General features: G+C 51.2%; 1 protein-coding gene across 1 annotated transcript in view; it reads left to right on the top strand.

The window, feature by feature from the left end:
• The window catches only part of IGF1R (insulin like growth factor 1 receptor), a 304,031-nt gene that overhangs the window by 270,831 nt on the left and 10,185 nt on the right, over positions 1 to 23,015 (top strand). Inside the window, exons 14-20 of the mRNA XM_027957015.2 lie at positions 454 to 556; positions 1,065 to 1,135; positions 5,227 to 5,456; positions 5,711 to 5,821; positions 9,599 to 9,758; positions 12,740 to 12,869; positions 18,361 to 18,495. Of these exons, the coding sequence (XP_027812816.1) occupies positions 454 to 556; positions 1,065 to 1,135; positions 5,227 to 5,456; positions 5,711 to 5,821; positions 9,599 to 9,758; positions 12,740 to 12,869; positions 18,361 to 18,495 (940 nt within the window). The remainder of the gene's footprint in view (positions 1 to 453; positions 557 to 1,064; positions 1,136 to 5,226; positions 5,457 to 5,710; positions 5,822 to 9,598; positions 9,759 to 12,739; positions 12,870 to 18,360; positions 18,496 to 23,015) is intronic.

Here is a 23,015-nt window from a genome sequence, read left to right on the forward strand (position 1 = left end):
GTGTGTGTGCACTCAGCTGTATCCAACTCTTGTCAACCCTGTGGGCTGCGGCCCACCAGGCTCCTCTGTCCATGGGATTTTCCAGGCGATAATACCGGCATGGGTTGCCATTTCCTACCCCAGGGATTGAACCTTTGTCTCCCAGGTCTCCTGCACTGCAGGCAGATTCTTTAGCGCTGAGCCACCAGAGATTATTTTACTTAAATCCATCATTTGAACTATTTCAGAATATACTTAGCTTGACAATAAAAATGACTCTATTTCTCAGTCTGCACTTATTTAATATTTTGCAAATGACTTGGTTTTCTTTCTCTTTTTTTTGTTATAGCCGACTAGAATTCCTAGTTGGTGATAAGCAATAGAGGAATTCCCAGGGATTTTTTTTATACTTTCAACTAAATATGAAATATGTTCATCTCCTGACATGCTCTCATTTCTGGCTTGTTTCTGCAGCGACATATGAGAACTTCATCCACCTGATGATTGCTCTGCCCATTGCGGTTCTGTTGATAGTGGGAGGCTTGGTTATAATGCTGTATGTCTTCCATAGAAAAAGGTGAGTGCCTTGGTGCGAAGTTCAGACACGTGCTGCTTCGGACTGGTTTGATGATTTGAACCTGAGTTAAGATGAACTTTTTGAGGAGTTTAAGGAAATATCTTATGGATCAGAAAATCTGATTTTCCAGTCAAATGTTCTTTACAGAAAAGAGAACATTTTCTAATGATTCAACAGCAGAAATTTGTTGTTTTTTTTTTTTTTTTTTGGAGTCTGGTTGACCCATCACAGATATTGCTGCTTCTGCAAAGCTTTTTCAAACATGGTATTTTAACCCTGTCCATAAAATAAGCTTTCAGTTTCCAATGAAGTAAAGAAAGAAATGTTTCTAATTTGAGGCCAAGGAGGAAGCCAAGAGAGGCTTTAGGGTGAGCTGTCCTGATGGCACTCCCCTCCCCCACTCCTCCTGGTCCTTAATGAATCAGAACAAATAAAACAGACGAAAGTACAAACAGAAATGTGTGGGGTTTTTTTTTTTTTCCTCACCTAAATTTTGTCTTTTTGGCAGAAATAACAGCAGGCTGGGAAATGGAGTGCTGTATGCCTCTGTGAACCCGGAGTATTTCAGTGCAGCTGATGGTAAGTCCCTGCCTGAGGTCCCAGCTCGGGAACTTTTGAGTGTTAGTAATTCAGGGGAATACGTTTGCGTTGTTTTGAGGTACCTTTGACCTCAGATCTGTCTTCACTAATACTTTTCTTTTTTAAAAAACCAAAGTTTTGAGCAATTCACTGCATATGTCAAAAATTCTAGGACTGTTTGAGCTGCCCCAAGAGAATACGGGCTTCAGAGATGAATGTGGCCAACACAGTAATTCATTTATTTAATTGCCTGAAATTTTATGCTAGAATGAGAAAAGCTGTGTAGTTGTCAGGATCTAGTTGAAGACATGCTGGAGCTGACAAAGCAGTCCTTTTAAACTAGTTCTACCTTGAGTTCCATGTCTTTAAAATTGTCTTTGATCACCACGGCTTCTCAGCGTTTTGTATCTCGGGAGATTTTCTGTTCATTCCCTCCTGACTAGGGTCTCCATAGCCCGTTCACATTCCCTCTGGTAATTACTCTTGAGAGCTGTTTAATTTAAACGGCTGAGAAGGTCTTACTTGGAAGTTGGATTGTGCTTTTTTTCCCCCTTTTTTGCTATCTTGTCTTCCTAGTTTGCCAAAATCCAACCTTTTCAAAGATAGTCAGGGTGAGCCCTTTGCCCTTGGGTGCCACTAACTGGCCCTTTGCTAGGGGCATTCACAAATGCCAACCCATTTGATCCTTATATCCTTATGAAGGTGAAAGTGTTAGTCACTTAGTCATGTCTGACTCCTTGCAAACCCATGCATGGACTGTAGCCCGCCAGGCTCCTCTGTCCATGGCATTCTCCAGGCAAGAACATGAGTGGGCAGCCATTCCCTTCTCCAGGGGATCTTCCTGACCCAGGAATCAAGCCCTGGCCTCTTGCATTGCAGGCAGATTCCTTACCGCCTAAGCCACCAAGAAACCCTGTAGAATGGATTTTCTGATGCTTCTGTCTCTTCGCTGGGTGATGAGGCTCAGAGAAGAAACACGTCCAGGTCACAGAACTAGGCGGTTGAGAAGTCAGGGTAAAGCAGTCCTGGGCACTGTGTTAGCGTGTGATGCAGTTGCTGTGGGGAAGGACTGTGAGGTTCTGGGGGTATTGCAGGCAAGCTGGCCTGTGGGAGGAGCTGGACCCAGTCTGTCAAATGCATAAGGAGTGGAATTAGGAAAATTGTTTGCCTCGCTCATGCTTCAGATGGAAGCATGTATGCAGGAGACATGGAATAAAGAGTCCTGATTATTCTGACTGCTCATCCTCGTCAAATGAGGAAGCGATTGAAAGCACTGTATATAAGTGTGTGATCTTTACTACTGGGATTGCTTTAATAATTTCTAATTCTAATTGTGTTTACAATAGAATCAGTCAAAAGCAGAGTCCTCTGAATAGGAATCAAATGTAGAATGATGAGGACATTATAAAGGTCTCGCGAAGTTGTATTTTTAAAAGGCATCTATGTGCTTCCTTGGTGGTCCAGGGGTTAAGAATACGCCTTGCAATGCAAGGACACTGATTTGATCCCTGGTCGAGGAAGATCCCACATGCCAGGGAGCAGCTAACCCCTTGAGCCACGGCTGCTGGGCACACACTCTCAAAGCCACGAGCCACAGGTACTGAAGCCCACACACCTGGAGCCTGAGCTCTGCCACAAGAGAAGCCAGTGGTGAGAAGCCCGCACACTGCAGCAGGGTAGCCCCCGCCCACGACAGCCAGAGGAAGCCTGCGCGCTGCAGCAAAGCCCACCACAGCCAGAAATAAAGCGGATAATGTGTCTAAACTAAAAGGCATATATGCGTACACGCGTGCCTATACATCTGTGTGTGTACGTATAAGGCACAGAGAATGTTCTGGAAGGATACATGCCAAACTTAAAAGAGTGATTACTTGTGAAGAGGGTCTTTTTCTTTAAAAAAAAAAAAAAAAGACTTTAATGCAGTGTTTATATAAATGTAGTTTTTAATCAATTAATCTAATATAGATTATTGTTTATTTATAATTTATTATTAATATAGGAAAATGCAAGGCCACTTCCCTGCTCTGTCGGTTTGGAGTGAGATTGCTGTAGAGAATAAAGCACAGGAGATTGGCATTTGCAGCTTTGACTATGAAGTATCTAGGAACTTTGAGAGCGCACAATCAAATCAGACTCTAATGGCGATTTGAATTCAAGTTCTGTGTCTTTCTAGAGTGCTTTCATCATATAATCTCTTGATTCTTTAAAAACAAAACAAAGCTTACTGTCACTCAGGCCAATAGGTAGGAATACGGTCACCGTATTTGAACTTAATTTATTTGGCCTTTGGACAAGCATCTTATAACTAGTTTCCTCAAGGGGCAACAAAATGACATCGCAGTTCAAAAATGCTTTAAAAACTTCTCTCTCTGAAAGCTGATCTGCATGTCACCATTCTCCAAGCACACTGAAAATCCCCTCCGGGGAAACGCTGATAGCATTGTGCGCATAAGCCTCTGCTGCCCGGGAGGGCTTAGGGCTGCTGGCTAAAGTCAGAGCTGTTGGGCTGAATTGAGAGAAGGGATTGTGAGTATTGACTTCAGCCACCTCCAAGGGATGAATGTGATTGGTTTTAACTCCATGTTTCGTGGTGTGCTACATAGCTAATTCTGATTAAAAGCAAGCCTGGATTTTCAGAGATAAATGGATATAGACTGTCTCTTTATACTTTCTGAGGGGTATCAGAGAGTCTTACCTACTAGGGTGTCTTGCGTATTTACTCTCCTAAGCAAGCATCAGCCTCCTCTTCCAGGCTATAAAGTGGCTAAGCCACATGGAGGGTGGAATTCCGTTTGTGGCATTCCTGAACGCATACCTACGTACTATGAAATACAAAAATTACGTGAAAGAAAATTCTATATTGATTAACATAGTCCATATTGGACATTCCTTAGAGGTGTAAATTGGTGGTATCTCCTGGGCCTGATTCATAGAATACAGCTGTCAACCCACTTCTTCTCTTACATCCAGCCGAAGGCCCACAGTTAACATCTAAAAGCATAAAGGCAAACACAGGTTCCCAGTCTTTCTGCGTTTCTGAGCCAAGGCCATCTCTTTCCGAGCAGTGGAGCTGGCCAGGGGTTCCCCTCTCAGACAAGCACATGAGCACACAGCATTAGAAGAGTGTGGTTATAACTGAAATTTCTTATGGATCTGTGGAACAGGTGCGTTTTCCTTTAGTTCTCACCTACCCATCAGAGTGGTCGGATGGATTTTCTTCTGTTTTCTTTCTTTCCTCCCTTCTTCCTTTCCCTCTTTCTCCTTCCTCCTACCTCGAATTATTTATTTATTTTCTTAAACCAGCTTGGATCTGACCAGAAGCATAGGCTGGAGAGGAAATCATATTCAGGCTTAGTCATCGCCAAGCCTCACTCCCCAGCCCCTCACCCCAGTGGTGGGAGGTCCCTGAGTTCACAGAGCCCAGGCCCAAGTCCTGGGGAGACCCTTCTGCTCATCAGCTGTCCCTTCCTGCATGCTGGTCAGCACTGACTACTCCTCGGTAGGAATGAGCAGTGAGACAGGGCTCATCGCTTCCGTAGCTCACTCAGTGTCCCAGGGTCTCTGACTCTGTCCAGGCTAGAGCAGAGCTACCCATGGAAGTGTTAATGCCAGTCCCATAAGAAACCTGAAATGTTTCTAGTAGCCACATATAAAACAGGAAAAATAAACTAGCAAAATACATATTGATAATGTTTTCTTTAAGTATATCCAAAGTATTATCAGTTTTAATATGTAGTCAGTATAAAAGTTACTGAAGTATTATGTTTTGAAATCCAGCGTGGATTTTATACTTATAGATAGCAACATCCGAAGTTAAACGACTTTCTGTTTCTTCCTTGCCATTGGTATCTTTGAATTATCTCTAGAAATCCGTGAGGACTTGAAATTCTAATGTTTGACTATACAGTGGCCTTGCTGAAATCCCCAGCCTGTGGGAGATTCCAGAGCCAGCCATGTGCCCGTGTCCCCCGGTGCTCTTCTCTGTGGGCTCCAGGGAGTGGGACCTTGCCCTCCTTGGCCTGGAGTTTGCCCGGAACGTGTCCTACCCCAGCCCTGTCCCGCTGGCTCAGCTCCGGCCTCTTCCTTCTCAGTGTACGTGCCTGACGAGTGGGAGGTGGCCCGGGAGAAGATCACCATGAGCCGCGAGCTGGGCCAGGGCTCCTTCGGGATGGTCTACGAAGGCGTGGCCAAGGGCGTGGTCAAGGATGAGCCCGAGACCAGGGTGGCCATTAAGACGGTGAACGAGGCCGCCAGCATGCGCGAGCGGATCGAGTTCCTCAACGAGGCCTCGGTGATGAAGGAGTTCAACTGTCACCACGTGGTAAGAGGGGGCCCCGGGTGTGGGCCGCACACTCGGGGTTGCCGTCTCACCCCGGCTTCCAGGGGGCTCCCCGTCACCCCGCTGCTCCGTTAGACGCTGTGCACACGGAGTTTCCAGAGGCGGTGCAGGGCCGCCCCTGAGCCCCGGGGCCCGTGGTGCGGGCTCTGCTCCAGCCCGGTGGTCCTGGCGGCGGGGAGCTGTATCGTGGGGGGTCCTCACCCGCTCAGCGCTTCTCGCTGTGTCTTTCCTCACAGGTGCGCTTGCTGGGCGTGGTGTCCCAGGGCCAGCCGACGCTGGTCATCATGGAACTGATGACCCGGGGGGACCTCAAGAGTTACCTCCGGTCTCTGAGGCCAGAAATGGAGGTAAGTTTTGATTTTCCTCTGCATCCCATGTCATCAACAGACCTCCCTTTCCTTTAGAACCTTCCCCAGAAGATCCTGTGTCTGTAAATTCGTGTACTTTCCTTGCTGCATGCTTGGTTCTCGGTCCTTTATAGCTGCAGTCCCCAACCATTTTGGCACCAGGGACCGCTTTCACGGAAGACAGTTTTTCCACAGGCCAGAGCCGGGGGATGATTTGGGGGTGATTCAGGCACCTTACATTTATTGTGCACTTCGTGTGCATGCTGAGTCGCTTCAGTCATGTCCAACTCTTTGCAACCCTATGGACTGTAGCCTGCCAGGCTCCTCTGTCCATGGGATTCTCCAGGAAGGAATCCTGGAGTAGGTTGCCATTTCCTCCTTCAGGGATCTTCCTGACTTAAAGATCGAGCCCACATGTCCTGCATTGCCTGCCGACTCTTTACCCATTGAGTCGCCTTAAGAGAAACCCTTACTGTGCACTTTATTTCTAATCTAATGCCGATGCTGATCTGACAGGAGGTACTGGTCCATGGCCCAGAGGTTGGGGACTCCTGCTTTATACGAAGGAATTCCCTGGCCACAGAGAGACCTGGATCTTCAGTGAGAGGCCCTTGCCAGTACGAAGATACCCCGTGAACCAACCCCCTGTGGGATTTTGCTGCCCCCTCACTCTCTCTACCCACCGTGTCACCTCCTCCAGCACCGTCTCTCCAATTCCCACTGACAGGCCTGTCCACACCGCTGCTTCCCTGTAGCCTTTCCTGCCCCCACTCTGTCCGGGGCGCCCGTCTCTGCTGCCCCTCTTGGGCTGCGCTTGTCAGAGCTCAGTGTCAGGTCGGCCTGCCTTTTCTGCCGGGATGCCTTCCCCCAGGCTGGTGCACAGACTCCCACTCCCTCAGAAGCCCACGCGCCACGTGCGCCTTCTCCCCTCCCGTGGGCAGTCTGAGCCGTTGAGCCGAGGGAGCCCTATTTCTGAAAATGGGGCTCCCCTCCTGCATCCACATTCCCGGCTTTATCCTCAGTCAGCGTCTTGCTTGAGCTTCTGAATGATCATCGCCTCAGCTGAACCATGATCTCTTCCTAGTCTCGGGAGAAATACCAATTTGTATTACAAGCTTCAGGTTCATCACCGTGGTGTCTCTCCTTCGGCAGCGTGAACCCAGCTTTTAATAATCTGGAGGCATGACTTTTAAGAGAGTAGTTCTAAAAGTAAACTGGGAGATAAATACTTAGAAGGAATACTAGCCACGTCTGCCTTCCACTTGACTGCCTCGCTGGGCCTCACTGGGGTCCTGACGTTGCTGCCTATTGAGGAAGCATTGGGTCTGCTGGATGAGCCTTGGATCCTGCCCTTTCTTTACCCTTTTTGAATGTCTGTAGCCTGTCTCTGAGCTTAATCTCTGTTTTCTTCATTTAATCGGCAACTGGATCTTCTCCCAAATAGTAGTTCCTTAGTTTTTGTTCCAAGCACTTGTTCATACGTGGCTTCCCTTACTCACAGCCGATGGGTGTGGTTCTGCGAGGCCCACGGAGCCCCATGTGGACCGAGGCCCCGAGCAGGGAGGTTTGCGACACACCCACCCTTTGTTCTGCCTCGCGGGGCGCCCAGCTCCCCTGGCCCTCAGTGCCTTGCCCCAGCCCGCTCTGTAATACCCAGACCAGCACAAAGGACAAAGGCTCCATCAGCTGGCGGCTGGAGGCGTGGCAGCGTGTTTCCTATCAGATTCATGGACGCCACCTCTGAGGAGCCCGAAGCACTCGTTGCCCCCGTCCCCAGTCTCAGACACAGAGTGAAAAGCTCATCGCCCTCGGCCTGGCTCTGCCATAGCTGTCTGCATCTCAGGCGGCGGCTTCGGGCTCTGGGCCTTGGTTTCCTTCCCTGTGGATAAGAGGGTTGGTCCTTCTCATATCAAAATTTCGCTTTTAGGTTTGTCGGATTTAAAGTTGTCCTTTCTGACCCACGTCAAGCATAAAGCTGCGTGTGTTTGTCCTGTGGTTCTGCTATGTTCTGCACGGCATCCTCTCCCCACACCGAAGGTTCACCCGTTCCCCTCGCTGACTGTGGGTGCGCTTGTTGGCACATCTTAAGCAGTTCTAAGCAAATTAAAGATTTCTGTTCTCTAAAACATCTGAAAGCATGGCAGTATTAGCACTGTGAACCAACGGAAAGTCAGCCCTCTCTTTCAATAATTAAAATCGGGTTCCTTTCTTTGCTTCTGTTTGTTGTATTAATCATGAATGGCCACTTCTAATAAAGAAAGAAAGTGAAGTCGCTCAGTCCTGTCTGACTCTTCGTGGCCCCGTGGACTGTAGCCTGCCAGGCTCCTCTGTCCATGGGATTTTCCAGGCAAGAGTACTGGAGTGGGTTGCCATTTCCTTCTCTGTTTGTCATATTAATCGTGAGTGGCCACTTCTAATAAGCACCTAACTTAATACTCCACAACTTCTTGAACCTAAACTAAACATTTTACCTGCACTTTCCTAGTGTACCAGACCAGGCACATCCAAAGCCCTGGAAAGGCTCATCCATACAAGGCCCCTTTCTACAGGAAAGGGGTGTTCTGGCTTACCCTCGGGCCATCTCATCAAGTCCCCAGGCAGCTCAGTGATGAGGATTTTAAACCACAGGCATTCCTGATAGTAGCTTCAGAATTCAAGTGTAGGGACCCAACCCATAAGTATTTGGAAAGTTGTTACCCTGCTTCTAGAAGCCAGCTTTGGGGCAGAAACTGCCCCCTCTGCGGGTAAAGCCAGCAACCCCTAGGCATGGTCCCCGGTCATCCTCCTAGCAGTGACCCCGCCTTGACCCCAGGGGTGCGAAAGAGCCCAGGCAGGAGGCAGTGCACACCCTTCTCGTGGCCCAGGGTTTGAGCTGGGGAGGGCGCACACGGGGCCTGTCCAAGCAGGACGGCTTTACATGTCGCGAGAGGTGCTCTATAGTCAGGGAAACCGAGGTAAAGTGTCGAACTCACGCAAGCAAGAGATGGTCAGCACAGAAATCTTCTTTTGGGGTAAAGAAACTTGGCCACACGTTTTATATGATGTTTTTCTAAGTGGACTTATTATTTGGGGGTATTTCTTTTCAGTGCCAAAGTCGGTATGTTGCCCTCCTCTGCAAAGAGGAAATGTTTATCCATGTTACTTGTTGGACATCAGTCCCCTCCAGAGTAGGCGTCCGCTGAACTTAAATGAACTGTCAAGGACTTGCTTTCCACATCAAGCACAGAAAATTATAATCCAAGGAATGCCACTCTGTAAGGGGAACAAATTAATCTTGATGTCTTTGTACTTTAGAAGAAAGTGGAAGGGAAAGAGGAGGAGTAAGTAATTTATAACAAAGCTTTCGTGGAAAATAATGTATCCAGTGTCCATTCAGGGCTGTTTGCTTATTTCCACACAGCCTTTGTAACGTCCCCTCCCTCCTTTTCCCTATATGGACTTGAATTATAGACATAAAAGGAAGACTTAGACTAGTTGTAATTTGAGCATCTAGAATTCTTAATATCAAAAATTCCTGGCTTCACTTTAAGTGCTGTTAGTCCCACCGCAACACCAAAGGTGCTGGTCCGAGTTGTGCTGATAGGCGCTCCTGTCTGCAGCTCTGCGCTGGGTCAAAGGGCAGTGCCACCGCCTCCTTCTGAGCCACTCCTGGTTTCCTCGAAGAATGACGTGGGGTGCTCAGGTTGAACGAAAGAGGATCAAGAAACCCTGAAAGAGCGTGGGGTGGGAAGAATTCCTAAATTCTCATGTGTATCTTTTTTTTTTTTTCTCCAACAGAATAATCCAGTCCTAGCACCTCCCAGCCTAAGCAAAATGATCCAGATGGCTGGCGAGATTGCAGATGGCATGGCATACCTCAACGCCAATAAGTTTGTCCACAGAGACCTCGCTGCCCGGAACTGCATGGTGGCCGAAGATTTCACAGTCAAAATCGGAGGTGTGTTCTTAGCTTTTCAGATCTGCGCTAAAGTCGCGCGTGTCTTAGGGACCCCATGGGCGTTAGCTGGCCCGGGGAGATGTCTTCCCGCACATCCTGTGACTGCAGAGGCTTGCTCTTGGGAGTCATGTGATTGTGTCCCACTGGTAGTCAACCAGCCAGGCTGGCTCCAGTCTCGATGGCACATGGCTGCAGTGGTCCAGGCAGTGGGCAAGGGTGAGCTGAGGCCATGATCCCTGCAGGTGCCTCTCCTGGGATGTGGGGGATTTCTCAGCAGAACAGTTGTAAGCACCGGTTCCAAAAATAGTTGAGAAAATGTCCTCAGGCGATTTTGATTTGGACATAAAAGTCACCATCCAGACTACCAGTATGTCCTCCAGTTTTCCAAACTCTGGAGTTTTCTAAGAGGTGAGGCCCCCTGGGTGAACCCCATGCGCAGAGCCGGGGTGGTGACGGGGCAGGTGGTCCCTTGGTGGGGGAAGACCTCTGCTCTCCAGGGCCCACACTTGAGCTGATCGGCCTCTGGGCTCCTGATCCTTGTGTGTGTGCCAAGTTGCTTCAGTCTTTGTGACCCTATGGGCTGCAGCCCTCCAGGCTTCTCTGTCTATGGGATTCTCCAGGCAAGAATACTGGAGTGGGTTGCCACGCCCTTCTCCAAGGGATCTTCCTGGTCCAGGGATCGAACCCGCATCTCCTGTGTCTCCTGCATTGGCAGGCGGGTTCTTCCAGCCCCACCTGGGATCTTTGTCATAACCCTGACTTGGCATCTAACCAGCCTGCTCCTTAGAACCCTTGTCACTGCCCACCATAACAGTAAAAACGTGGAGCGGATTACATTTCTGGTCACTGGTTAGGAGTTTATTTCAGCCTTTAGGCTTGGTTTTAACTGTGGTGTTTGAATCTGCTTGATCAACACACATGTTACATCAGGGCTGCTTAGGAATCACCTGCTTTTCCCACTATGAGATGACGATGGTTCAGAAAAATGCTAAATATTTCTCCTGAGAAACCACAGGAAGACCCTACGTTCAAAAACTATTCAAAATTAGCCTCTCTGCCTAGCCCATGTTCTGGAAGTGCTCACCTTCCTTTAGCAGAGCTGTGGTGTTTTTTTATTTACACAGTGATTTTGAGTGAATATTTTGGCTCTTTGATAAATAGTGAGTAGCCCTCTAGAATGGTTTCCCAAGTAGAACCCATGTCGCTATAGACATGCCACCTGGTTAAACAGCAGGTGTCTTTATCTTTCATTTGTAAGGAGCTTGAGGTGATGGATGGAGCTGTATCACAGAGCAGATACACTTGGTCATCAATTACTCCGTGTGTCCCTAGATTTGGCCCTTTGATGCCCCCGAGAGTCTGAGAGGCTGTCCTGCCCCGGGGCTCGACCCTCTGGCCACTGCCAGGGCTTCCTCTGTGCGCCTCCTCCCTTTTCAGCAGTGACTCAGACTGTTCCCACATGGATGCTCACCAGCTCCTCTTCCCCAGCTGCAGAGCCGGGCAGCCGCTAACTAAAGAAACCTGGTTCTGCCACCAGAAGCCTCGAGGCTTGAGGCAGGTATCCTGAGCTCTGTGAGCCTCAGTGTCTTGACCTCGGACGGGGGCATGATCGTAAGAGAGCCATGAGATGCTGGAGGGACTGGGTGCAGGACGGCCCAAGGCGCCTCAGTGCCTGGCGCGGGCACGTCCTAACTCCCTGCTGCTCCCTCACGGCGCTGCCTGCCCCACAGTGCCACTGAGAATGCCCCCAAGGGCTGTTCTTGTGCCACTGGCCGCTGAGAGTCCAAATCAGTAAGGCCTCAGTTTGCTGTTTAATCAGGTAGCATGTCTATTGTGACATTTCCTTTGTACTTGTGTTTTTCTTCCTAAAATTTGAACTTTTTCTTTTGAGTTAAGGAAGAAATAGTCTGTGCTCTTTTTCTGGGATTTTTTTTTTTTTTCTTTTTGTACAAGGAAAAGCAAATCCTCTAATTTGCATGTCACTGGATTAATTTGGAGATAAAACTTCAGCTCTTCATTTTCATTCTTCACAAGGGTTCGGAAATGTTTTTCTAATACCCAGTGTCTGATGGATTACAAATACAGCGAGCAATTTCACCACAGGCAGTTCAATGGCCCTTAGCATAGGACAAGGAAATTATGTTGGTTAGCATCCAAGGAACTTTGTTCTCTGTGTTTGCTTTGTAGCCTTACCTCTTTGTGGCAGAGTTAGAGGCATAAATGAACATTTTAAAAAGGAGAGTGGCCCTTTCTCCTGAGAAGGAGACGGAAGATGCCCTGTAAGGAGAGGTTACATGATTGAGTGGAAAATCAAACTCTGACAAAGAAGCAATAATTTAGGATTATAAAGCAAGCCTGCCATCAAACATAATTACGTGACTTCTTCTAGAGTCATGGAAAATGGAAGACATTTTCAAAAATGAGTGGGAGTATTATGTTGAAAAACATTATTGAGTAATAGCTTCAGGGCCTAGTAAATAGCATCTCTTAGGCAGCTTGCTGTGGACTTTTTTTGCTGTGAATTGGTACTCTCAATATTTTCCCCCTTATTAGATGGTGAAACTACTTTCATTTCCTCTGATAATGAGGCAGTGCTACCAAGTAAATAAAAGTCAACATGCTCCTGGCTATTTGATCATGTTTTTAAACCACAGATAAATGACCTTTGCTCTACACAGTATGTATTTTCCTGATAAACTGTGGGTCTTGATAATTTGTAAGATGCCTCTCATTTTAAATGCAATGAGAAAACTAACTTTTTAACAGAACTACGATATGAATATATTTACAGGCAGAGATATCTGGGCATTTGCTTGTCATGTAACTCACTGACCCTCATCAGACGGCAGCACGGACGCCCACACGAGTGTCCCCTTGGCTCGGCCGCGGGCGCAGGCCCTCTCTGAGCCGTCATCGTTCTCTCCGCTTCTGCCCCGCAGTGCTCACCCAGGGTAACCTCACGCCCTCTCTCCTTCTCACAGATTTTGGGATGACAAGAGACATCTATGAGACGGACTATTACCGGAAGGGGGGGAAGGGGCTGCTGCCCGTCCGCTGGATGTCCCCCGAGTCCCTCAAGGATGGAGTCTTCACCACTCACTCTGACGTCTGGTACGAGTCCTGTCCTGTCCCCCCGCTTTCTGTTCCCTGTTGCTTATGTCCAGCTTTGGCTGCGTGTGATGCGGGCCACCCCCTCGTCGTGGACGCATCCCTGCTGTCAGTGGGCACTTGTGGGACCTAAAGACTTTGCAGGACCAATATTTCTTTCAGTGCTGAGCGACTCACCAGGTCTTTAGGAGACCCAGAGACACAACCCCAGAGGCTGGGATGTGGGGACAAGCCAGAAAACATCACCTTTTTCTGCTTCATCCCCTGCCTGCCTTCTCTCATTTTCTTTCACAATAAATAGATACCGTGGGGTCAGGGCCGGGGGTCGAGGGGGGGCGTTGCTTCACCTAATTAAACCTTCAGATTACAAACATTGCTTATTTTAGAGCCAAAGTTTGAGTCTTGATGTGTTTTCCTGCTGGTCCCATCTGCTCTCTGTCCTCTTCCAGTGGGTCTTCCAGGGGGTCATTGTTGTTGACCCAGGGATGGTGTGGAAAGCAAAATGCCCCCTCAGTCGTGGTCGTATCTTGGGGTAGAGAGCGTCAGTTGAGGATGCAGAAGCCTCTCGCAGTGTTTGTTGCAGCTCCTCAGCAGCCTTGCAGAGAGGTGGTCAGGTTCTGAAATATGACTGAGGTTCTTGGCAGGCGAAGGCCCTGGCACATCTGCCTTCAAGAACGTCAGCTAGTTCCCTGGCTGTCCTCTGGGGAGATCCCATCACTGATGTGTTACAGAAATGGTAGTTGTTTACTCCAGCCATCCGGATGACCACATAGAGGAGTTATTTAAACAGTGACAGACGTCATTTTTTTTTTTTTTAACCTCTTGACCCTTCACAGTTCAAGGGCCTTGGATCCTGTTTAGAAGACAGGTGCAAATTGGAAATAGCATTTGAATATGACCCAGCAAAGCATGATTGCTTCTTGAGCTCAAGTATGAGATCTGTTTTGCAATCAGTCTGTTCAAGATGCTTCTCTCTTCATGGTCAAATCAAAGTGCTCAACGCCATTTTTAGATAACAGAGAGGACGGGGAGGGGCAGGCCTGGGTCCACACTGCCTCTGTTTATTCTGGGATCCCTGCTTCCAACAACTTCGAGGTCAGTTTACAGGGCAATAAAATAGAAAACCACGGGAGCCAAGAAAAACAGGGGCGGGGCAGAAAGATAAAACTAGAGTTGTTGATATCCCATAGGCTAAGTTTACCAAATTCTGGTTAGTGGTGATTGTGACAAGCTGCAGCAAAGAGTGCTCTGCCATTTTTCTCCCATTTGATGACATTGACATTATGAACCAGGAGGAAAAATACATATATACAAACAAGAGTAGGGATTTCATCTTCATTCCATTCACTGTTCAGGCTTTGACAGTGCTTTAGCTTTTTTTTTTTTTTTTTTAATAGTCCTGAGGATCACACTGGTAAGGTGGGTAGGCCAGGATGATGGAGAATTTAGAGGGCTTCTCAGCGGCCCAGAATCTAAGGTGCTCCCCAAGGAATGAAAATCATTTCTGAGTGTATTCAGTGACACAGAACAGTCTCCCCTGCATAGTTAGAGTCACCCCTGCATAGACCTTGAAGGAGATACATCAGAATTTTAGGATAAGAAGGTGTTCTGAGGTCAGGACTGGTCCCCGAGCCCCATCTACAGTGTCGTTGACAGCTGGTCGTTGAGCTTCTGCTCACATATTTCCCTGGTACTGCTAATTCCTCTCCCACAAGACAGACTGCCCTGATCCTTAAGACATCCTTGGGTTGGCAGGTCTTACTCATGCTGTGCTTAAGTTGGCCTCTTGTTGATATTCCGTTGGCCCTTCTCTCTGCAAAACAGTTCACAACCTGCTCTGGTTTTGGTAAGACAGGCCTTGGAGTTGCAAGGAAGTGGTCTCTTGTCTGTGCTTGAAGCATCTCTGTGCTTCCCTGCTATCCTCGGAGACATTATTCCCAGGCCTTTGGGCGCTGTGTCGTTCTCCTGTAGCTCCCTTGTAGCACTGTGTCTCAAAGGAGTGGCTTCTTTGAGTGAGAAGACACAGGGGTGCCTTCTAGGCATGGAGGAAACCCAGCACAGGACTCAGGAGGCGGAACCCCCAGCTTGAAGGCGCGTTTCCTTCCTGAGCGACTGCACGGCCCTACGGCTGTCTTCATTTCCTGACTTGCTGAGAAGCTTTCCAAGTGGCCACAAGCATCCAGAGTTTTCTGCCCCCTCCTGGAGTTACTGGTTCTTCAGTGGCAAATCCACATCAGCAGGGAATGCGTAGGGTTCCATGTGCTGGTGGGGGGGACCTTGACAGTTCCTGTCCTGGTGTGAGGAGTGCTGACCTTAGCCTGCACTGGAACTGATGTGAGACTCGCACCAGGTTGTCCCTTCCTTGGGGAAGATACCCCAGTGCTCATAGTTAGGAAAGACTTCACACAAGTGCGCTTGCCTAATGTGTAAGGATTAAGTGCACGAAATTCAAGGCCTGGTTTCATATGAGGCACTGATGTCAAGTCACACTGTCAATGACCTGCTCCTAAACCTGCAGGCATCGCATATTTCTTAGTGTCTCTGGCTGTGTGGCCTTGGCCAAACCATGGAGCGTCTGTGGACTTTGGCTGCTGGTCTGTGAGGTAAGGTCTATCTGGGGATGTCTGAGGAACCGGTATGGATCTTTAAATGGCCCCTGTGACAGCTGGTGGCGACAGAGGGGCGCACTGGTGGTGCAGAGAGAGATGTTAGCCTCCGTAGCTTGGGGCAGACTGAACTCAGCTAGTGCTGCCCTGTGCAGGGCACCGGACTCCAGCGCTGCGCGGCCCTCACTGGCAGTGACACTGACGTCAGTCCAGAGTCGCTCCGGGGAAGGCCGTGGGGAGAGCCGACTGTGCCACCTGCCGTGTTCCTCCGTGGGTGTGAGCTGGCGTGGCCCAGGCACAGCACTCAGAGCGTGCAAGAACAGGGTGCTGGAGACACGGTCCTGGTCCCTGGAGAACGGTCTTGTGGAGAACAGGAAGTGACCCTGACGGGCTGAGATCACGGACCCCCTTCCCAGAAGAGCTGGAGTTGTGGGGCTCCCTGAAGTATGGACTGTCCCCTGTGGAGCAGTGAGGAAGTGGGGTCTTGGCAGAGGGGACGCTGGGGGACGCCATGGTGGTGGGAGGCGCTGAGTGCATGTGGGGGACGGTGGGACTTCCTCGGGGGAGTCAGCTGAAAAGAAAGCGAGCGAGGCCCTGGCTGCTGTGTGAGGGGTTCAGGACGAGTTCCTCGGGCGCTGTAAGGACTTTCAAGGGTGCTGGACAGGAGAGGGACCTAGAGCCATGTTTAAAGAAGTTCGTCATGCCTAGAGTGTAGAGCACAAAGTACGATGTCGGTGCCGAGAAGGAGGTGTCCCGCAGGCCCGGCGAGGGGGCCGCCTGCACTGAGGATGTGCTGGGGGGCTGGAAGGAGGGGACCAGACCTTTGGGCAGGTCTGAGCCTGCATGGACAAGCCGTGGTGGTCCTCTGAGGGGCTGCAGGAAGGAAGAGTTCGGGGTGCTGTCAGATGGGAAGGAGCAGCAGCAGCGAGGCGAGAAGAGCAGGGTGACGAGACCGAGGTGAGACCGGCCCAGGTAGTGAACCCGGAGTGACCCGGAGCTTGGAGGGGGGCGGCAGGCACTGAGGGCTCAGGGGGGCGCCACCCAGCGGGCACTAGCAGCCGCTGGCGCCGCCGAGGAGCACGCGGGGCAGGAGGAGACGTGGGCCTGGGGAGCTGCGTCTTCAGGTGACTCTTCAGTCCAGGCTTGCGGTCAGTCGGGTGCCGCCGCCTCTGAGGCGGTGACCTGGGTGACCAGGCCAGTTCCGTCTGTGAGCTCCCTCAGCCCACACTGACGGGGAGCCCACTGCCCTCAGCCGGGCCTGTGAACATCATGCACGGGCCTTCGGCTTTGCTAGATGACTCATTCAGTGTCAAGACTATTTCTTGGTCACTGAGGTTCAGAAGGACTTTGGGTGGCTCTATCCTCTGAGGACTAAAACTCTGAATGTCTGACATCTGCTCTCGGCATCAGTTTGAACAAAACCCCTTTGTTCATGGAAAGTAGCTGAAGGGTCTAGGGGAGCATTCTGATGCAAAGTCCGTGGCCCTCCTGGCTCTGCTCGGCCAGGTCCCTGGAGCTCTGGGCGGGAAGCGACGCCCCGAATTTTCAGTGCGACTTTGCCCACACCCGCAGTCTGTGAAGGTCCAGTTGGAAGCCCCTCAGGCTTGCTCTTCACTGCCAAGTGGCCATCTTTAATCTGTGGAAATGACCCGAAGGGAAAGGCAAATAGACCGGGGAGAATTTGTGCAAGACGGCGATGTGTGCTGGGAAGGCAGTTGTGTTTTGCTGTATACAGCACTGCCCTTTTGAACACCCTCGGTCTGAAGTTCCTGTGTGTGTGTGTGTGTGTGTGTGTGTGTGTGTGTTACAGTCTGAAGTTCCTCTGTGTGTGTGTGTGTGTGTGTGTGTGTGTGTGTATATTACGGTCTGAAGTTCCTGTGTGTGTGTGTGTGTGTGTGTGTGTGTGTGTATTACAGTCTGAAGTTCCTCTGTGTGTGTGTGTGTGTGTGTGTGTGTATTACGGTCTGAAGTTCCTCTGTGTGTGTGTGTGTGTATTAGTTTGTTTTCCAATAGTTGTCAGTCTCTCAGTTGTGTCTGATTCTTTGTGATCCCATGGACTGCAGCCCGCCAAGCTCCTCTGTTCATGGGGTTTCCCAGGCGAAAATACTGGAGTGGGTTGCCATTTCCTTCTCCAAGCAGTACGATTTTCTGAATCGACCGGCAGACGCACATTCAAGGCAGATTGCACCTGAACCTGCTCCCCTTGCTGACTTGGTTCCTTGACTACCCCCTTCCCCCTTGGCTAGACTCTGGGCTGAAGGATCCTTCCTGGGATGGGAGCCCTGCCCCAGCCAGTTCTGCCCACCGCTGTCCCCACCTGTGAGGCTGGACCCCCCTCTCCCCAGGCCCTCCTGGACCTGTAAGATCCCCATTGAGCTTTTCAACACCCCAAGGCCAAGGCTTCCATCCCAGACCAGTGAAATCAGTCAGGGGCCCGGGCATTGGTATGTGTTAAGAACTCACCAGGGGCGCCTAACTCACAGCCTGCATTGAGAACCACATAGGCAGAAGTTTCCAGAACAGGAAGTTTGTTGAACTGCTTGCTCATCCCAGACGGCCTTTGAGGCCACTAAGACACTATCCCAGCTGGGCCTGGGGACCGGCATTTGATTCTCAGTGGGATAAAGCACATTTGGGAGACGTGGCCCTGCAGGGCCCTGAACTCCGTTTACCCGGGGCTCCCATCAGAGGTCAGGAGCTCACGGGCCCTCAACACGCCATCCTCTCAGCTGGCAGAGTCATGCCCCTAGGGCTACCGCACATGAGGCAGCTGTTCCACTTAGCCCGCGCCTGGCTCGTGCTTGACATGCGCTCAGTTGCCGGAAGGGAGAGTTCTCCCGACCCCATCCTCCCTTTCCGAGCACCTCACGTTTCTTCTCTCCTGGCAGGTCCTTCGGGGTCGTCCTCTGGGAGATCGCCACGCTGGCCGAGCAGCCATACCAGGGCCTGTCCAACGAGCAGGTCCTTCGCTTTGTCATGGAGGGCGGCCTTCTGGACAAGCCGGACAACTGTCCTGACATGCTGTACGTATGTGCCGAGTCCCTGCGGCCTGGCGGTGTCGGACTGGCCAGAGCACTTGAGATGAGGGCTTACCTTAACGGAAGAACCTGGGCATTTGGGCTGGTGCCTTTATCCCACCTTATCTTCCTTAATCCTGGGAAGATTTTTGCAATGCAGTTTGCATTGCAGTTTCTCAGGCCAAATGTCTTTGTGAAATACTTGAGCCACAGCAATCCCTGCCAATCTTCTCCAGGCAGAGTTGTTTTAAAAAAAAAAATGCAGCAACCTGACATTGCTTCCTCTGAAGCCACAGTCCAGGCTGCTCCCTGGCCACTGGCAGGGCTCCTCCAGGCTCCAGGCATGACCTGAGACCTGCTGCAGGCTGCTCCAGGACGCTGCCACCACCTGCATCCCCCTCGGGTTTCTTCCCTGTTAGGTGTTTACAGAGGTTGTAAACAGAGTGAGGGGTGGGCTCCTGGTAACCTCCTCCAGCAGCCGTGCGGACCGGGAGGCAGTTCTGGGGGCCTCCTGGCACACGGCTTTCTGTCCTGAGATTCGTCAGGAATGGGAAACAGTCCGCCAGCCTCGTGGGCCTCCCTGCTCAGCGTTCTTGGGGCAAGCCCCTCTGTCTGTGGTGGGCAGCGCTGCCGAAGGTGTGAGGCTGTGCTGGTGTGCTGCGGTTGGGTCTGCAGGTGCAGACAGGCACGGGTGAGGAGCACTGGGCTTGCTTTCGACATGCACCTTCAGGCAGGGCTCATGATTTTCTGGATCCCGACAGGTGGGAGGCAGGCTACCACTAATACCTCAAGGCCAATCCAAGAATTTCCAGAAGCACTTTTCAGGACAGTTTTGGCCTCACATTGGAAAGGACCCCAGAGGAATTGTTGGGTTGTTTCTCTGTCCACGTGGAAGCCGCCCCGCCCCGCCCCCACCCAGCTCTGCCACCTCCCTGCTCCCCTGGCTCGGGGGAGGGCCGCCTCGTGGTCAGATGATACGGACGTGAGTCAGGCACCGCGCTGTGTGGGGACCAGGGGAATCAGCCCAACAGCCGGGAAGGCTCGGTTCACTTGGTCTCTCAAGGTTTACGTGGATCGGGAAATGGGGATGCTGGTCCTCTGCTCAGCGTGACAAGGTTGAGATCAAGATGTCAGCCTGGCTGACAGGTCCCTTTGGGCTGCTGCCAGGAGTCGGCTCCTTGTGGCTGTAGGACTGAGGTCCCCGGGTCTGGCTGGCTCCCAGCTCCCAGGCCTTGCCACCACTACCTGCACTCCCCGCCACGAGCTTCTCACAGTGAAGCAGCTTTCTTCTTCAAGGCCAGCAAGAGGAATTCTGCTGCTGCTGTTGACTTTTTTTTCTTTACCTATTTAAGTCACATCCATGCTGGGTAATCTCCCTTTTGATTAACTTAGAGTCAGTTATTAGAAGCCTAAATGAAGGAGTAAGATCTCATCACGCTCACAAAGTCCCTCCCATGCAGGAGAGGGGATCATATGGGGCATCTGCAGCAGGGGCAGGGATCTTGGGGACCATCTTAGAGTCTGAGAGCTGCAGCCTGGGTAGCAGAAACTGTTGTCCTGGCAATAAATCAAGGTTTTCGTTTTTCTCTAAAGCATGTTTAGTGTAGCTTCCAAGACTGGATCCCTGAGCTCCAGGTAGAGTGTGGGAGGGGTGGTGGGATGGGGGTGGGCCTGTTCTCCTGGCTCCGACTGTGCTGCTGCTTTGAGAGAACACTAGCTGGGCATCCTACTCCTTAGCTGCTGCCTCTGAGCATTTGCTCAGCCAAAGCAAATGCTGCTCTATCTCTAGGACAGCTCCCATGGCGTTAGGAAAGAGGCCAGGGAATGCCACAGGAAAGGCAACATCTTTGCCTTAGTGTGTGTGTGTGGAGGTGGAGTGCCCGTTGATCATCTGAGCATGGGCCCGGCCTAGGAAACCTGCATATGTCCTGGACATGGGGCACAGACTGTGACAGGAAGCTCCACTTCTCAGGAGGCCATGCCTCGGGGGACACCAGGCATCCCAGATCCCTCACCAGCAGACTGCCTGGGACAGTGTCTTCAGACTTCGGGACCCAAAGTTGGAAGAGACTCAGACAGCCACTCAGTACGTTTTCTTGCCCCTCACGGAAACTCTCCCTCTTCTCCTATGTTATTTTTTTTTTTTAGTTGCAGCATAACGTTGTCTGAAACCTAACAGTTTAAGACAACAGGAAGCATGTATTATCTCTCAGCATTTCTGGAGGTCAGGGAGCCAGGAGCAGCTTAGCTGTCTGGCTCTGACTGGGGGTCTCCTGAGGTCACAGTCCGGCTGGCAGCCAGGGTTGCACTCATCTGAAGGCTTGACCCGGGCTGGGATCCACGTCCCAAGCGGAGCACTCACCGCTGGGTGCTACACGAGGCCTCAGTTCCTCTGTGGTGTTGCTTGAGTGTTGTCATGCTACGCAGCTGGCTTCTCCGAGGTCAGGGCTCAGCGAGCCTTTTCTCCAGAAGGACATATCGTAAGTGGCAGGTAGTGCATATTTTCAGCTCTGTGGCCCCTGCGATCTCAACTGCAGATGCTTGCCTGGGCTGTTTACAGGAGCAGTCAGAGACCTCAGAGGAACAGGTGTGCTTGTGGTCCAGGAAGACTTGTCTGGATCCTTTATTTGAATTCCACATAGCTTTCATTTTGTTGTAAAATATCGTTCTTCTTTGATTTTTTTTTCCCAACCATTTATTGATACAGACAGAAAAGCCATCTTTAGCTCCCAGGCCTTGCAGAATCAGAGAGCAGGCCAGATGTGGCCCGTGGGCCCGGAGCTCGCCTGCCGTGCCTGAGGGCAGTCGCTCCCGTTGCAGAGCAGAAAGCTCACACGGTGTTCTTCAGGGCCTGGAAGTCACGCTCCTCGGTGTCCAACGCTTCCTGTGGGCTGTGTCTGATGTGATGAGATTCTGTGAGGTGTGGACACCGGGACGTGAGGGTCTCAGAGGCCAGTGCTGCGCCCGACTGGCGACTGCCCTCCACTTCGAACGGTGTAGCCGCAGCACTGTTGGCAGCCCGTGAAAGCCGCCTTCCTTCAGAACAAAAGCATAAGTAGTGGACTTTGAGGAGCGATGCCCGCTGAATTCGCATGAGCGTGTCTGGAAGTGGTGGTGTGTGAGCAAGCTCAGAAGCAGCCCGGGAAAGCAGGCGTGAGCTTTGTCCGTGTGGTCTGGGGGTGTGGGAGGACAGGCACTGTTCCTGAGCTTTCTCTTTCTTTGACTTGAGTCATCATTGTCTCTGAGAAACTTGTGGGCTGCCTGAAGCTGATCTGCCCCCAGGTGACAGGAGCTTTACTGTGATTTAATATGCCTGGGAAGCAGCTCCCCTGCCCTGGGAAAGGCAGCGCACTTCCTGTTCCCAGCCTGCAGTGACAAGGAAACAAACGTACATGGCGCGGTTACTCTGGGATATTAAATGTATAATTCAGGAGGCCTTTCTGCCCTGCCAGGCAGAACCCCCTTGGCAAACTTTCTCCCTTCTAAGAAAGAGTGAGAGGAGGCAAGTTGGTTTCATAGAGAGTATCTGTGTTGTCCTTTTCAATTTATTGATGAGCTTAGGTGAGGAAGACGTGTTCTGGGAGATGGGGTTCTTTTATTACAAAATTGAAAGAATAGCTCTTGTTTTTCCCATGGGAGAGGAAAGTCACTGAGCCCTTGGGAGCTGCCTGAAAGCCGTGCTGGGCCCCACATGGAAGAGAGCTTGTGTGTTCCGGTTCCGTGGTTCTGGAGGTGTGGATGGCACCCACAGGGTAACGGGGCGGGTGTGCAGGGGCTGCTGGGGGACCTCAGCTCAGCGTCTTTGCTTGGCAACGCCAAGCAGTCACCGGCTGTTCTGAGCAGCCAGCAATCCTGATGCCCTCCAGAGGACAGGTGCCTGGCTTCAGAGGAACAGCGTCAGGGACCAGGCCTCAGCGCGTCCAGGCCCGCGGGGCTCAGTCCTAAGATGCAGTGTGGATCGCTGAGCGCAGGGTTGGAGACCGATCGGCCTGCACTCCTTGGCCTTGGCTCACGCTCAGGCCTCCACACTCAGCTGCCAGTGTCCTGGAGCCCCTCCGAGCACATGCTGGCTGCTCTGGCCTGGAGCCAGGGCTGTGGGGAGCAGTCCCCACTCCCAGCCGGCCCCGTGACTGAGAGGCCGGGGCACGGGCGGGACAGAGGCGGGCACCGAGCGAGGAGTGTGCTCTCTGCCCACAGCCCCCCAGATCGCTCAGCTGGACCTCTGCTGGGGAGGCCTTCAGGGTGCGCCTTTCAGAGAGGAGTTTGAGCTTCTCAGTCCAGAATCGTCAGCTCGCAGATGAGTCTGAAGCAAACTCGGTAGACTCTGGTGGTTTTGCAGTTTTCAAGCACGGGTTTTCCCTATTGCTGACTGTTGGAGATCCTGGGCCAGTTGTGTGGGAACTGAGCGCTTGAGTGGGACGCAGACAGGCTGGGATGGCACTCATACCTGGAGAGCCTGCAGCCACTTCCCCGGAGCTGGGCCCCGCCCTTGATCTCTGCCCTGAGACAGAGGAACGAGGGCTGAG

The sequence above is a fragment of the Ovis aries genome, chromosome 18 (assembly GCF_016772045.2).
Source record: "Ovis aries strain OAR_USU_Benz2616 breed Rambouillet chromosome 18, ARS-UI_Ramb_v3.0, whole genome shotgun sequence".
Lineage (NCBI taxonomy): Eukaryota > Metazoa > Chordata > Mammalia > Artiodactyla > Bovidae > Ovis > Ovis aries.